The sequence below is a fragment of the Dermacentor variabilis genome, chromosome 1 (assembly GCF_050947875.1).
Source record: "Dermacentor variabilis isolate Ectoservices chromosome 1, ASM5094787v1, whole genome shotgun sequence".
In the NCBI taxonomy this organism is placed as follows: Eukaryota; Metazoa; Arthropoda; class Arachnida; order Ixodida; family Ixodidae; genus Dermacentor; species Dermacentor variabilis.
This window is the reverse complement of record NC_134568.1, coordinates 112,461,053-112,476,701: the sequence shown is the minus strand read 5'-3', so window position 1 is coordinate 112,476,701 and position 15,649 is coordinate 112,461,053. Positions and strand designations below refer to the sequence as shown.

At 46.7% G+C, this 15,649-nt stretch overlaps 1 protein-coding gene across 20 annotated transcripts in view; it reads right to left on the bottom strand.

Annotated features, from left to right (window-relative positions):
• Positions 1–15,649, bottom strand: part of CaMKII (Calcium/calmodulin-dependent protein kinase II) — a 284,190-nt gene that overhangs the window by 141,883 nt on the left and 126,658 nt on the right. For all 20 annotated transcript variants that reach the window (XM_075693250.1, XM_075693266.1, XM_075693225.1 and 17 more), the window contains exon 3: positions 10,322–10,381. In XM_075693250.1, the coding sequence (XP_075549365.1) occupies positions 10,322–10,381 (60 nt within the window). The remainder of the gene's footprint in view (positions 1–10,321; positions 10,382–15,649) is intronic.

The window sequence follows — 15,649 nt, the reverse complement described above, 5'->3', positions numbered from 1 at the left end:
GCTGCCTATAAAGTTATACAGCTTCCCGGGTAAATGGTAATCAAAAGGAACGCAAGCAGGCATGGATAATCACCGTCCGCAGAATCAAGTAAGTCGGAATATCGTATAGGTAGCCGTTTTTCCAGAATGCTGGTTATTATTCGCCGAAGTGTTGTTGCTTCGCCTTGTAGCTCATGACAGTTTGCTCGTGACGACAAGAAATAGCACTGCAGCTCTACTTCGACGGCGCTTGTAGTGACGCATTGAGCGCCGGCTGATTTGCGCGTGCGACGCACATAGTGCGTTCTCGTTTATTTTTGTTTTGTTTTTTTCTTGTTTTTTGTTTTTTTTAACAGCGCGCACGGACTCTTTGGTAGACACGTGTCTTGATCGGTAATATTTAAGTATAGTAGCAAGCTTCAAGAAGTTGAGTGCTTTAGCAGAGGCGTATGATCAAGTAGTCCATTTGTTTAAGGAATGTACACCGTACTGCGTGGCATCTTGACTCCGCCATTTGTGTTGCCAGAGGAGGGCAGCGACGGTTTGAATTGCTTTGGCTCTCAGTCGCTTTTTAATACGGGTGCCAAATGGGCACTTTCGATCGCTATCAAGCCCGGTTCTGATCAACTTTTTTCGATCGCGATCAATAATGATCGCTGCTGCACGGTCCAACAATCTGGATCGAGTTGATTGAGCTCACTCAGCATGGTGGAGACGGCAGCCTAAGATCGCGATCTCGCGCCCAATCGTGGTCGAAAGTGCCCTTGTAGAAGCACCAGATCCGGATAGGACTCGATCGCAATTCTAAGTGCCTATGTGAAGGGGGTATAAATTTGCCATGGATTTCGGGACCTAAGGGGAATATACCAGCATGTGTTGGTAAAAGCGTCTCTTGGTACTTGTGAGGATGCTTGCCACGCGAGTTTCATCACGGTTTTTTTAGTCATTGGCAAAATCTTCTTTCTTCATTTTTGTTTTTAACGTGCAGTGATATCGCATCACATCACGCCACTCGCTGCACCGGCACGAAGCTGCCGCTGCTGCCGGCGCTCAGCGGTGGCATCCAGCGGAAGCTACGGGCCCCAGCGTCCCTTTAATGATGGGCCCCAGTTACACGCGACAGCCCCTTCGAGTGACTGCGCAACACGGACAAAAATGTGTCATGCGAGAACGAGCTCGACTAACTTGACGCTGCCGACAACAGCAGTGCACGCTTGTCTCCTCTCTTTCTTGCGTTACCTGCCCGTAAATACGTAGAATTTCACGACCTGGTGTCGCGGCTGTTATTGGACTGAACAACAGGCATGTGCGAACAAATGCACGGGAGACAGAATCTTGCAGCCCGTACTCCCGAACGCAACACGGCGACGCAACCTGGGTATATGCGGTTACAGAAACGCACCTTAAATAATCGAAAGAGCCGTCAGTGATTGATAATAATGTTTGGGAAGGATGCAAAAGAACTAAGTCGGAACGAAAGGGAGGGGGAGTCGGAAAGCTCATCTATCAGGGAACCAAACGGAAAAGAGCAAATTAAAATGTCAAGAGCATATTTCGTTATCATGCGCAATGAGTGGAAAGAAAACTTGGGTAGGCGTAACGTATTTGTGGACCGGAAATAATTGCAGAGAGAAGAATCAAGAGTTGATGGAATGCCTAAGTGTCGATATTAAGGGTTTCGGTAATGGTGCCGAAATTATCCTATTACGTGACATGAATCCCCACATACACGATCTAGATGGTTATACCGATCACAACGGGAAGTCAATGCTAGAACTTTGTGAGCAACATAACCTCCTTATTGTGATTTCACATGTTGACATTGTTGTTTTATTAATTCTAGTCATCATGCACAGGAGGTCCCATTTCAGTTTCTAACTACGGGACCTCCTTCTATATATACTTATGTAATTATCCCCATTTTTGTCTTGAATAAAACTGATTCTGATTTTGAATACAGGGCGTAAGTGTGATGGGCAGACGACGTGGGAAGTGGGAAACGGGCAATCGACCACTGATTACTGTCTGATGACAGAAGGAATTTCTGATAAGTTGAAAGAAATGGTCATTGATGAGGAAGGGTATAGCAGCATAGAGAGTGAGCATAAACGCATCATATTGAAGATGGCCCATGTAGTTGGGAAAAAGAGCAAGGAGCGCAAAATCGCCAGTCCAAACTTGAACGCTGAACAAAAAAATATATATATAATCACTAGAGGCGAGGAAGAACTTGGCAAATGGCCAAGTAAAAAGTGGGAATATAGTGAGCTTCTAAGTGTAATAACGGCAGAAATACGGAGAGAGAAACAACAGGTTCGTTGGAAAGGGAAAAAAAAACCGAAAAGCTGGTGGGAGATACGATAAGCGATCGCCGAACGACAGAAAGCACCCCGTGAGCACAGGCAGGCTAAGAAGACGCAGGTGCCGCAGGATAAAGTAGCCAGAAAATGGGAAGCATACCGGGATAAAAATCAATGGTTCAGATGCTGGTTCAAACAAAGACAAAATGTGACAGTGAACGCTGGTTGTCAGAAATACGTGAGAAAAAGAAGGCCGCACCTACAATATTCTAAAACCACACAAAGTTATTAGCAAGGAAGTCTGGAACGATACAACAACATAGCCTAGACGACGATGGAAACAAACTGGAAGAGAACGCGGTATGAAATTACATTCGAAAAGTAACAGCCGAATCTTTCCAAGGCAATGACGAGGTTGTGTTTGAGGGAAAGAAAGAGCACGAAAGAGAACCAGATAGAAAAGGAGCTGGTGCTGACAAATTTCAACTGGAAGAAAGCCGAAGAGAAAATTCCGAAGCGCACAGCCACAGGGCTAGATGAGGTTCCCGTTAAGGTGATTAATGAAATAGGACCAAAAAGTAAGGAAGCTCTGTTGAAAGGAGTAGAAAAACCTTAAAAGACAGACGAATACCAGACAGTTGGTGACAAAGTATAATTAATTTAATATATAAAGGTAAGGGGGAAAGGATAGAATTTACTCATATAGACCGTTAACCATTACATCGGTAATATACGGGTTAGCAATGCAGGCGATCAAATTAAAGCTGCAAGCATGGGCAGAGAATAATGGCATATTGGGAGAACTTCAGAGTGGCTTCAGAATCGCTAGGCGTCTGGATGATAACTTATTTGCCCTTACTCAGTGTATTGAAATATCCAGAGTAGAAAGGAGACCGTTGTATGCGGCCTTTTTAGACATTACAGGAGCCTACGACAACGTAGACCGCAACATTTTGTGGGATATTCTGGAAGGGGAAGGCTTAGGTGACGATTGTCTACAGCTTTTGAGAGAGGTTTACCTAGAAAATACCGTTTGCGTTTAATGGGAAGCAATGAGGAGCGAAGAGAAAGTTCATATCAACAAGGTACTGAGGCAGGGGTGCCCCTGAACCCCGCTGCTGTTTAGGATGTACATTGTGAGGATGGAGTGGGCGCTAGAAGGAAGTAATATCGGCTTTAATATCTCATACAAACAGGCGGGTACAGTAGTAGAGCAGCAGCTTCCAGGGTTATTTTATGCGGACGACCTTGTGTTGCTAGCTAACAAACAAAGTGATTTGCAACGTCTGGCTAATATCTGTGGACAGGAAGGCAACAATTTAGGTTTGAAATTTAGTATTAGAAAATCAGGTGTTATGGTATTCAATGAAAACAGTGAACAGACAGTGGCGATACAGGGCCAGGAAATACCTCGGGTAATAGAATATTGTCACGTGGTGGTGACGTTGAAGAACACAGTAGCAAATACTGTGAAAGACAAAACTAACTTTTATTGGGCGAACCTGTGCCCACAAAAACAGGCTACACTTATAGCACAACGATAGCGGCGAACACCGTCGGCGGTCGTCGAAAATCTGATCAGCGGGTCAAGTGCGTCGGCTTTTATACAGCAGTCATCGAACGTTCCAGACTAATCGTTAGGACCAGCATGTATTCCACAAAGTTCTACAACATTTGAGTCACGCGATGAAATCAGATAACACAAGGTTCGGCGACAACAGACAGCGAATAGAAGCATCGATAACTTTCCAGAAACTTCTGATACATGCAGACGCGTCCCGCGCTGTGCGATAACATTTGTTAGGCGGCGAAACGTGGTCGCCCGTTAAATATAAGTACACGTGTCAATATAAATACCTTGGTATATGGATAAACGAAGGCAATAGATATATGGAAACACAGGAAAGAACAATAACAGTGAAGGGGAAGAGAAATGCAGCCATAATGAAGCACAAAGCGCTATGGGGATACAATAGGTACGAGGTACTCCGGGGTATGTGGAAAGGTGCAATGGTTCCAGGACTTACTTTTGGAACTGTGGTTGTTTGCTTTAAATCAGGGGTACAATCAGGACCCGATGGGAACCAAAGGTCAGTGGGTCGCCTCGCATTGGGAGCTCACGGGAAGACTACAAATGAAGCTGTGCAAGGTGATGTGGTCTGGACACGTTTTGAAGTGAGGGAAGCTCACAGTAAAATTGATTATGAAAAATGACTGAGGAACATGGAGAAAAGTAAATCGGCTGAGAGAGTGTTCAGATATTTGTACAAGAAAAACATTGATTCACATTGGAGGAAAATAACTAGGAAGCTTACCAGCAAGTATACGACCGGTATGGTGAGCAACATGGCAACAAAAAAACGTCAAGCGGAAAGTGAGTGAGGCTGAGATAATCTCATGGGTGGCGGCAATGGATAAGAAACCAGCTTTGAGTAACTACTTACGAGGTAAAAATGAAAGCAGGAAAGAAACAATTTATGATAACTCGCAGGGAAGCTCATTACTTTTCGAAGCGAGATCAGAATGCCTTAGAACACGTACCTATAAAGCGAGATACAACAAGGAAGAAGCATGTGCTTGCTGCAGTAAAGCGAGGGAAACGATGGAGCATGTTTTATTGGAATGTGAAGATATCTGCCCTGCGGTCGTTTTAGGCACCTCTGGCCTCCTAGGAGCCCTTGGGTTCAGCGAGAGCAGGGTAAAGTAAACATGTCCGCAATAGAGATTATAAGAGGCAATCCGAAGATTGGTGGAATTAGGCAAACAAAATCAACGGAGGCGCACAAAAACAAAGTTCCCGTTAGGGGGTTCGGAAAGTTTGGTACAAGGGCTTGGGGGCGCATCCCACAGCCCCCATTCCAAAGGGGACGCTCATAGCTTCCACACATCCATCTATACGGTGCCTATAGATGTCAGCGCCGCCTCCAGCCGCGCAGGGTGGTGACACCCTTTGAATAAAGCCCCTGCATCCACGCGCCACCGCCGCTTTCTGGTCGGCGGAAACCTGGTCGGCGGAAACGTGTATGGAGGGGCTTTAGCTTTGACTAGGCCCGTGCCGCACTTCCGCCATATTGTGTCGGGACTACATGTCCTCGCATTAGTTAGTGCGGCGCTGTTCTTTTGCCTTGTGTTCGTAATTTCCACGGTGCTGCGGACGTGTCCGATAAGTTGACATTTCGGACTCGCGAAGTTACATATGAAAGGTGCGTGACAGCTTTATATATATATATATATATATATATATATATATATATATATATATATATATATATATATATATATAGCTAAATACATTCCGTCAAGCCCATTCGCTGCGCACATTTGTGCACCAGCTCAATGGAAAAATGACACCCGTGTCTTAGCTTTCCCAGCGACGCATAAACGCCGGAAAAAGGCGGAAATAACCTTGTTCATTTAAGCCATATGATGCTTAAATTTCTGTATTCGTGTGAAACGTGTTCGTAAAACTGTCTCAAGCGCTAGGCGTTTGCCGTTTAAGTAATTTAATCACGGTGATGAGAAGCCTGCTCAAACCCAATGTGTCATTTCCAACAATCGCATGCACAGATGATCCAGATGTTAGGAAACTCTTCCTTGGGAGTTCTATTTTGTTGCGGCTCAGCATTTATACTTGCACTGATTGTAGCAGTCAAATGTAACGAGGAGGATAATATGAAAGTAAAACCATCGCAGGTATAAACTTGGATTGATCTGTTGTGTTCGCAAGGAGCTTGAGCTTTGTTTTTTCAATGCTCTAAATTTTATGTGCATGGCGTCCTATGGCTTCAGGCAGGTGAACAAGTTGGTAAGCTGCCTTAAACCACATATCAGTTATTTCAATGCTGTGTTCCTGTGGTTTTGGTCAAGTAGTAGATATATATTTTGGCAATAAGCTTTCCTTTTATTTTGGTGAGATGTGTCACTATGCCGCTTTTTCTCACATTGCTGTGCTTATTTATGGGTCGCTGATTCACAAAACGTAAAGGTAAATGTGTTTTTCTGCAAAAGATTTAGGCACTGTTCTCATACATGCAGGAAACACTATACTACAAGTGGGAAATATTCACAAGCTGAACGCATGGGCTTATACTTTAGGCTAGACGTCTGCAATAACGGTGTTAATTAATTTACCAGTGTTTAAAGGTCGTACACTGTGCCCAGCTTTTGCTTTTCACTTAATACAAGTAATAATGTGTATTTACGTGCTTAAAGGCCAACTGCAATGAAATTTTTGACTGCGTAAAAAACCTAGTTTTATATAGTTTAGACATGCAGTAGCCTCTGTGACGGATTGAGCTGTATTTCAAGCGTAAGATTTTGCACAAAGAGCTCGCAAAAATCGACGTTTTTCATACCGCAACTCAAAAATAAGACGCCATTATCGCCCGGCGGAAATGACGTACGGTGAAGAATGTGGAGAACCAGTATCCGTGCTGTCTGCTTTCCTTGCTTGTATTGCGTTCTGGCGTATCAGTGAACAGGTCTTGCACGTCTGCTGGTCAAAGAGTTAGTGCACTTTCTTAGCTGCTTCTTGCGCTGTGACAAGGCTGTTGCGCGCTCGCGATGTTCTCTTAATGCGAAGTGTTCTCCGAGTCCAGCCGGTTTTTCTCTATCTGGCTGCCTACGTTCAACAGCAGGGCCTCGATGCGTTCTGCCTCCGCTCGAAGAGCGTATTGGGATGGCCAAGCTAAAAGTGCCGTATAGTCTGGCTTAACGGGAACGCGATCTGCGCGTGGTGCAGTTACGCTAAATGGGCGAAAATCGGAAGCTCGACAGTCTTGTGTGACTGGCGCGTAAATAGAACATGTCCTATCGCACGACGCAGAAAATGGAACAGGGTGCATCGCGCGCTTGCTTTGCTGACCAGCCGCATGCTGTTCGGGTTTCATAGAAGCTATCGTGTTGCGTTTGCGCCTTCGACAAACAAATAAGCGCTTGCTCGCCGTGCGCTTGTCCGCTAGCGCTGCGGCAACACCTGATCGCCCAGCTGCTGCGGGTCACGTTTAAAGCGCAGGATAAAATATTAGCGATCTAACCGTCTTCGGCATGGCGTATCCGACTTCACTGGCCGCTGCCTGGCACGCTGGAAGCGCAGGACTTGTCGACCGATCTAGGGAACCTACAAAAGCCTACTTTTGCAAGCAAAAGCACTGTTTCCATGTAGGCTCCCTAGACTGATCGGACAACTATTACCAGCTGTAGTAAAGGACAAGTAGCTGAGACTTGGCACGCTAGAAGGGCTCGGTGCTAAGTGTACATAACCTCGCGGCCAGACAGGCAGGACTGCGGCCGTGATAAATATTCGCCCGTTTCGCTGTGGCGGCATTGCATTCCTGCGTGGCTTTCCACTGCATCTACACCATGGCCGCCGCGTCGCGTTCCCCTTCGTGGCAAATGCAGCATGCGGTTCCTGCTCGTTCCTGGCGCTGTGTCAGAAAGGATTTCCTTTGTCTACTTCGACCCGTCCGATGTAGAGACGGGCGAAACATCTTAAAGATGATGCACTACCGTAATTGATCGCTCAAGAATACCGCCCTTGAATACAACTTACCTTTTAACGTTACATTTGGTTTCCGTGCGCCTTCGCGGCATATAGTCATCTCGAGAAAGCTTTTGCCAAGCAGATATTGATGGATGAGTGACTCTGCTGTTGAAGTGCAGCTTCGTCTACTGCAGTTTACACGCTTTGTGCGCTTTGGCTGGTCCGCGTCGCACTTGCCTGCCGCGGTGCACGCTTGCGCTCGGAAAGCTGGGACAGGAAAGATACGTTCGGCCTTCCTCTGCTCAGTGTTGTTTACTGCACAGCCATTGCTCGTGCTCGAGTACGTGTTCGAGCACTCGACGGCCACGCAACGCATCGGCATTCTTGCGACAGCTCAAATCACGAGCGCAACAGTGACAACGAACGCCGTAGGAGACGCCCGTCAACTCGCAAATGACGAGCGCCCATTGTGCCTGGCTGCCTAGGCGCAACCTGGCGCAACTGAGAGATCAAGTTGCCTACGGTTCTTCAATATGCGCCATATCCGCATCGCTACCGCTTTGCCGCCAGGTGCACGCGTCGTCTGCATAGGCGCTATTTAATAGCTGCCAATAACAAAATGAGGCGACTACAAGCCCTGCGGCTTTGCTAAGATTACCTTGAGAGTATACGCTAGTCGTTTATAGTCAATTTAGCCAAAGTTAAATTTCGTTGCAGTTGGCCTTTAAACCACAATCTCACTATTAGGCGTCCTAAGGGACTTCGAAATAGTTTTGATCAGCTGAGGTTCTTTAACGTGCACCGAAATCTAGGTACGCGAGAGTTTTTTTTTTTTTTTTTTCATTTTGCCCACATTGACATTCGGCAGCTGCGGCTGTGATCTAAACTGATCTCGAGCTTACTTTCTCACACTCATAGAGTGGATCTCGACTAATGCAAGACTGTTTTCGGCAACGTGCCATTTATCATTCTTATATTTCACCCGCTCTATCTCTATCTCGATAACTACAATACTTTCGCTTATAGGTAAGTAACGCTGACGTATTTATTCACCTTGTTTTGTCCTATGTCTTTTCATGACATTATATACGCGGCTATAGTTTTACGGTCAAAAGTTGTGTCAGCTTTTTTGAAGAACACTGCAGCCTCTGAAACATTAAGAAAACACCATATGCGTCAACTTTGTTTTGGGAAAAAATTGCAAGCGTAAGCGAATGCGCGGCGACAACGACTAGTGATCTGCTACCGGGCTCGAAACTGTTTCTAGTATTGCAATACTGTAAGCGTTCCACCTCCGCTTTTAAGGTGGGATGCGAGTGCTGCAATGCACTTAAGCGTACAAACTGCGAAAAGTACAAATTTGTACAATGCCCGCGAGTGCAGAACCTATAATTCCCCTACCTAAAGTAAAGGCATTGCGCGCCTTTACGTGTTCCGACGGAATATGGCGATGCAACAGGACGTGTAATCGCTCTGTATGGAGACGCGTGTACCGAGGCACCATAGCGTCCGCGCGCCGCCTCGCCCATGGGAGCATATGCTGAAACGTTTCAACACACACGCGTTACTCTCTTAGATGAACACATACGCGTTACTCTCTGAATAGGTGGGAAATAAATGCATGCTATTCTACTTTTCACCATCCGCTGGTGCCATGTCGAGATTTCTTATGTAGTCTCTCGGGCACATTACCTAACGCTAAGGAGACGGCGCAACTCATACCCCCCCCCCCCCTTTATTTTTTTTCTTCTTCCTTTTCTTCCTTGATATAAGAGCATTTTTCAAAAAATATCGCAGTTTCGCCAGAAAGGCTAAGCATGAATTGCAATAGTAAATTAGTGCACAGCTATACGAAGTAAGGATGGCAGTTTTATCGGCCGTATAAACTTGTAAACATTCGCTTACTAACTAAATTAACAAGCATGATGTCACGCGCGCACAAGCAAACATGAACGCATCACACGCTGTCAAAACGCTGGAGTGCGAGCGCGGCAGTAGCAGCGAGCGAATTGACCTTCGTGCTGCCTCTCGCTTCAACGCGAACTAAGCGGCGAGAACACAATGCACACGAAGCTATCAGCACTCGGCGCACTGTGTCCCCATCGCAGATCGCTTTCAAGATAGGGCCCTCGCGACCGCGCCATAAGCAGTTGCCCTTGCGCGCGCGAGATTCAGCCACCATAGTCGGCTCACCCTCGCACGATTTCACTCGCACATACAGCATACGGCGATGGCAGAAATGCGCCTGGAGTGTCTATATAATTGCTATCGCAATAAAAGAGGTATAGTGCTACACAGCTGACACAAGGCGCAATCCTCAGAGCGGCGGGGGATGCTCATCAGGCCACGACAGCCCGAAAGAATTTTCGCAGCGCAAACTGCGCTCGGCGAGGTGGAGAAACCGCAGTGCGCGCGCGCCGTGGGTATTGAATGTATGAACCGGGGCCCGACCGACCATTAACTGCGACCACGACGCCATCGGGTAGGGCCGCTTCCTCGCACGCTGGCGTAATTATAATGCGGCTCGGAAGCCGCGCCGCCCAGCGGGCCTGTCACTCACCGATATTGGGGTGGTTCAGCTTTCGGCAGATCCTCGCTTCGCGCTCCAGCTTCTGAAAGTCTGTGGAAAAGAAGAAAAAAAAAACAGCAATGCAGTCAGAGACACCGCGTACATAGGCGCCACAACTTTATCTCTTGCTCTGCCAACACTTCTGCAAGGAAACCACAAACCCTCATCGTCCTTTTTTTCTTCTTATTTCGTGTTTGCTTTCAATAAGAACAGGCAGCGTGCGCTTGATTATTTTTTTAACGTCCGGCACCCTCTTAAACGAATGTAGCAACAGATTCCACTTAACCAGTCTCATGAAGCAAGGTATAACAGCTATATTTTAAAAAAAAGCGCTTACAACGTGTTTTACATGCCTAGTATTTATTTACTTGTTCGATTATTTTTTTTCAACATCTCTGCATTATTTATCTCAGGAATAACTGTCATTAATATTGATGCACCAATGGGATGCAGTGTATCTTTGTTTATACCTATGCCTGTCACATGCGTTTGTATTTTTGATGCTTGCAAATTGTTCGTATGACCAGACAGCACTTTTTACTGCAGCTGCTGCTGCTTCGTCAAGCTGTCAAGAAGAGCTTTTTCTACAGCGCCCCTGACAGTATCTGTGAGGAACAATAGGAATCTGAAACGACTTGATTCGATCTGATTATATTCAGAGAGGAAGTACTTAGTTGCACGGTGTACATGTATGTGGCCAACACACAGTATATGCAGCACTTTCTGGGAGACAGAGGGAAAAATGCAAGCCAGAAGCAGTTTTATCAAGCATATCTCAGCAAAGAGATGAAACTTTATTTCACAACTAAACAAAGTTTCAGCGAGTGTGCACGGAACCAACACTATCTATAGATCTAAACTTCCACTGTATTAAGAGAGTGAAGTAGTCGTTTGCAACCTCTACGAAATTGTGCCGAACAATTTCTCTACAAACCGTCCACACAGGCTTGACGACAATACACGTGGGAAGTGATGATATCATTTATTTGAATAAAAAAAGACGGATATGCCCAGGAAGCAATGCACGACATTTAATTTCGGACACAGCTACGCCGTTCGGACTGAACTTCTAGTACGAAGACAAGAAGCGGCAACAAATAAGACTAGAAGGGATGGAGGTAGAGGGGGGGGGGGGTAACGTTTAGTTCCTCAACACTGGCAGCAATGTATGCGGTAATGTCACCACGTCCTGAGCCCGAGCAAGCAAACAAGCACGCACGCGCGTGCGTGCGCCCTGTTGGTACACTGGCAAAGTGACGAACATTACCGGTACACAAAATACTAATATGCACGAAAGGTACACATTCGTCAACAGCAACGCAGACTTCCACGACCGTTTCACGCAGAAACGACTACGGAAGTGCCAATACGGCAACGAAGTAAGCCCGTATCCCATACGTTTGCAAAGTATAGATTCTCAACGGCAAATCTGCATCTGCGAAATTGGAGCGATACGCACAGTTCGTTACGGCAACGTGCTACACACAGCGTGTCATGCGTACGCTACACAGTTACCATGAGCCGCAAAATAAAAATAAAAAAAAGGAAGGAGGGAAGGGGGCGGGTGCAAAGTATTCCGTGGACGTGATCGCAGAAAAAGGGCGGCTCCATACGAGGAAAGAAAACAACCATTCTCTGGGGCCATGCACATTCTGTGAGCGTTCAGCAGCGGAACGGCTTATCATGGCGCTAGTGAAATTTGAACATCAATCGGGCATTTCGCGACACGCGCAGCGAAAACAACGATGAACCTCGGAGAAAATGGCTCGCAATATTGCACCGAGTATATATATGCCAGAGCAGGTATATGCGACTCCAGAGTCCGGACTCGAGGGGAAAAAAAGATGAAAATGAGAAAGAAAAGATAGAAAGGAAAAAAAAATGCAGTGAACATGGAAGCCAGAGGTCGGGCCGCCATACGGCAAACCGAATTCAGGGGCTCTGTTCTGGACATTCCGCCATTTTTCTTCGAGGCGTCACACGTAGGCGCGACGCGTACAAGATGGTGCTGATGGCTCCGATTTGCCTTCGTAGTGTGACGCAAATTTGACGTTTCGCCTAAGAAACTTTAATGTAGGCCCTGAACCGAACTTTCTCGATGCAGCGAAAACCAGTTTCCCTCCTCAGTAAAAATAAAGCAGCTAGCTCAAAGCTTGCGCTTACTTCGTCGAAAACGCTTGTCGCTTCCGTCGCTGCTTCATTAATAGGATGCGTGTCCCCGGGAAACAGAATGAGTCATCGTATATTGGCGCCAACGCGCTTGTTTTCTACGCTGAGACAACATACGCGGCCTATACCAGTGGTTATCAGTGCACCTTCTAGGCCGCGTTATCGCTATCTCGCGAAACGCAAACGACTCAGCCTTACTCGGCTGGTTGAGAGGCAGAGTACACTCTAGGCAGAATATCACCCACAGCGATGCGTGCGCCACAGCTATATATCCGCTTGCGCGACGCAAGCGCAGGCGCTGCCATCGCTGGTTCACTTCGGCGCTTACTCGCACCGCGTGAGGAAACTGCAAGGCGCCGCGCCGTTGTAATAGCCTCTGCTGATGTGAAAAGTCACTATTTTTTATTACAATGCAAACACAGCTGTGAAAACTACGTAAAAGTCGCAGAAGGTTTGTAATGTTGAACCAATATTATTGCAAATGCGTTTTTTTTTTCTTTTGTGGAATGATGGCCCAAAACACAAATGGCAAAACCACCCGAGAGCGATGCAATTACTATGAGTACCCGTTATGAACAAAATATTTTCATGGCCCCAAATGACAAGGAAGATGTGGCGACACGTATGCCTCTCGGCCTCCACTGCATATGGCCGTTCGTTGGCGTAATTCGCAAAAAATTATGGCGGAAAATTTCTGCAATGGTGAGCCAACGCAACGTCACGCAACGTCAAATAGACGTTTACGAATCAGTCCTTCCTGTGACGCTGCTCACGGGATATTCCTTCAGCCAATCAGCAAGCTGACATGGCGACTGTCATGGACCACCACATGTTCGCGAAATTGCAGATGCATTGCAGGGGCTCCTGCACACTACAGCCGACTTCATTTCTTAAAGCGCTAAAGTCGCAATATAGCTGCGAAGAACCAGAAAGAAGTATTAGTCGGTAAAATTTGCAGCTACACGTCACGTTTCGTCATCTCGATGAAAACGAAAAATTGCATTCTGTGAAACTTCCGCTTCCCGACACAAATTTGAAAACACGGGACCTGTCGAGAGCTAATCAGAGAGTCAACATGACGGCCGTGTAGCCGCAATGCCCGTCGAGAATAGTGCCCCAGAAAGTCGCTTTGCTCGCGCAGGAGCCATTTGTGACTGGTGCAGGCCACATCTTGGCTAATCGCGGACCGCTCTTGCATGATGCCGGGGGGGTTAGTCTGTAAGTCTCCACCTTGTGAACAAGTCCATTTCGTCTGATGCTGAAGTGTTGATTGGCTAGAAGCGCCTGTCCCCTTCTGACGCGTATCCCAGCCCAGCTAATCAGAACTTGAGCAGGAGACGAAATGGACATGTCCACTTACAGAACACCCCCTCGCTCCCCCCTCCCTCCCTGACGGGCTTTGCGTGCTCGGTATTCGAGTATATAGGCTGTACAGCCGAGCGGAAGTAAAGGCAGGAGCTTCACTCTCCTGCACGGTTTCATTGAGAGTATCAGTACACGCTGCGCTGCCGGCCTGCGGTGATTGAAATACAAGTATGGGACGACAGACGCGTCTCTCGCTGCGCAAGAAAAAAAATTAGAAAGAAAGAAAGAAAGAAAGAAAGAAAGAAAGAAAGAAAGAAAGAAAGAAAGAAAGAAAGAAAGAAAGAAAGAAAGGAAGGAAGAAAGAAAGAAAGAAAGAAGCGAAGAAGTAGCGCAGAACGAGCGCCCAGGAAAATGGCCGGAACGTGACTGCTCCCCGCGACACCAATTTCGGCTGCCGGCGAATTCACTTATCCATACCACGCGCGGTTCCAGTCGAGCAAATGTCGTCTTTCGAATTATCGAACGCGCGCCAGAACCGAAGTGGAGCGAAGTTGTTGAGCCGATATGCACGCGACCCGCAACGGTCAGGAGAGGTCTGCAACTCTGCAGCGGACCGGCCACGAGGGGTGAGGAATGATGACCACACTGTGTGGAAATGCCTTCTCTCTGCAAACGCAGTCGACTCTCGACTTCAAAACACAACGAAGGAACCATCCAAAGTGAATCTAATATATTAAATTCCGATCGAAAGCTGGCACACGTGCACGTTACGCAACCGTAATATAATCGACCGCATGCGTTTTCGAAACACGGGCGCAACGAGGAAATTAAATTTTCTCCTCGCATTTCATGGTTCGCAGGAGAGAGACGAGAGGTGCAGCGTGATGGTAGCGAATGAAAATGTACACACTAAACATATTTACTTTAAGAATAATCGGATTATTCACTCCGAGAGAATTGCGTGTGGCATATGTGTGACGTTCTTTTTTTTCTTTTTCCCCCAGCCACTCCAGTGCTGGCTAGAGTTTCGCAGTCGATGGTACTAAAACGGAACAATCATCATCTTTTAGTCTTTATAAAAACAGTTGCCGGCTGCAAGAAAAATTTCGGCTCCTCGCCCACGATGGCAGTGAAAAAGATATATATGGAATATTGGGGAGGGGGTTGGCAAGACGCACCAAGCTTCATCACTGCAGCCACCGCCTGAGGCACGAATGATTCCATTCCGGCTTTCCGGTAATACGGGCTGCACAGTGTAGTATGCCCTCGTTCGACCCCTCGAACATTATAATATTAACTCCGAAGTGATTGCGTAACAAATTCATCCCGGGTATTATGTCGCATGCACGCGGAACTGTATGGAGATCGTTTAAGCATATTCTTGCTGCCAGCTTTCGAAAAACTGGACACGAATTCCATCTGCATGTAAGGTAATACATCTCGCCTTTTTTGCTGCTTATATGAGATGTCTGCCTGAAGCTTGTTTTGAAGTCATGCTGTCCACTGCTGCCACAGAAGGAAACAGCTGCCTCCGTCAAGCTGCTCAGTGCCGTAGCTTTTTTTTATGCGGCTGCTCCTTTCTTGTAATCAAGGAAAAAATAAAGTTAACTGAACTGAATCTAGACCGCTGTGTCGTCACACTTCACGAAATTCGCACTGAATTGTGCGGGTCGAATATCGCGGTATGACATGGAAGTCCAGGATGCAGCATCAACACGTCAATCTAGCCCGCGACGTCACACTTTCCAATCTGCGTTCAAGTTAAGAAAATAGGTTTTTTTTTTTTTTTAACAACAAGAACCACGAGGAGACGGTTCTCCGTGTACATGGAGGCACTGCCTTCAG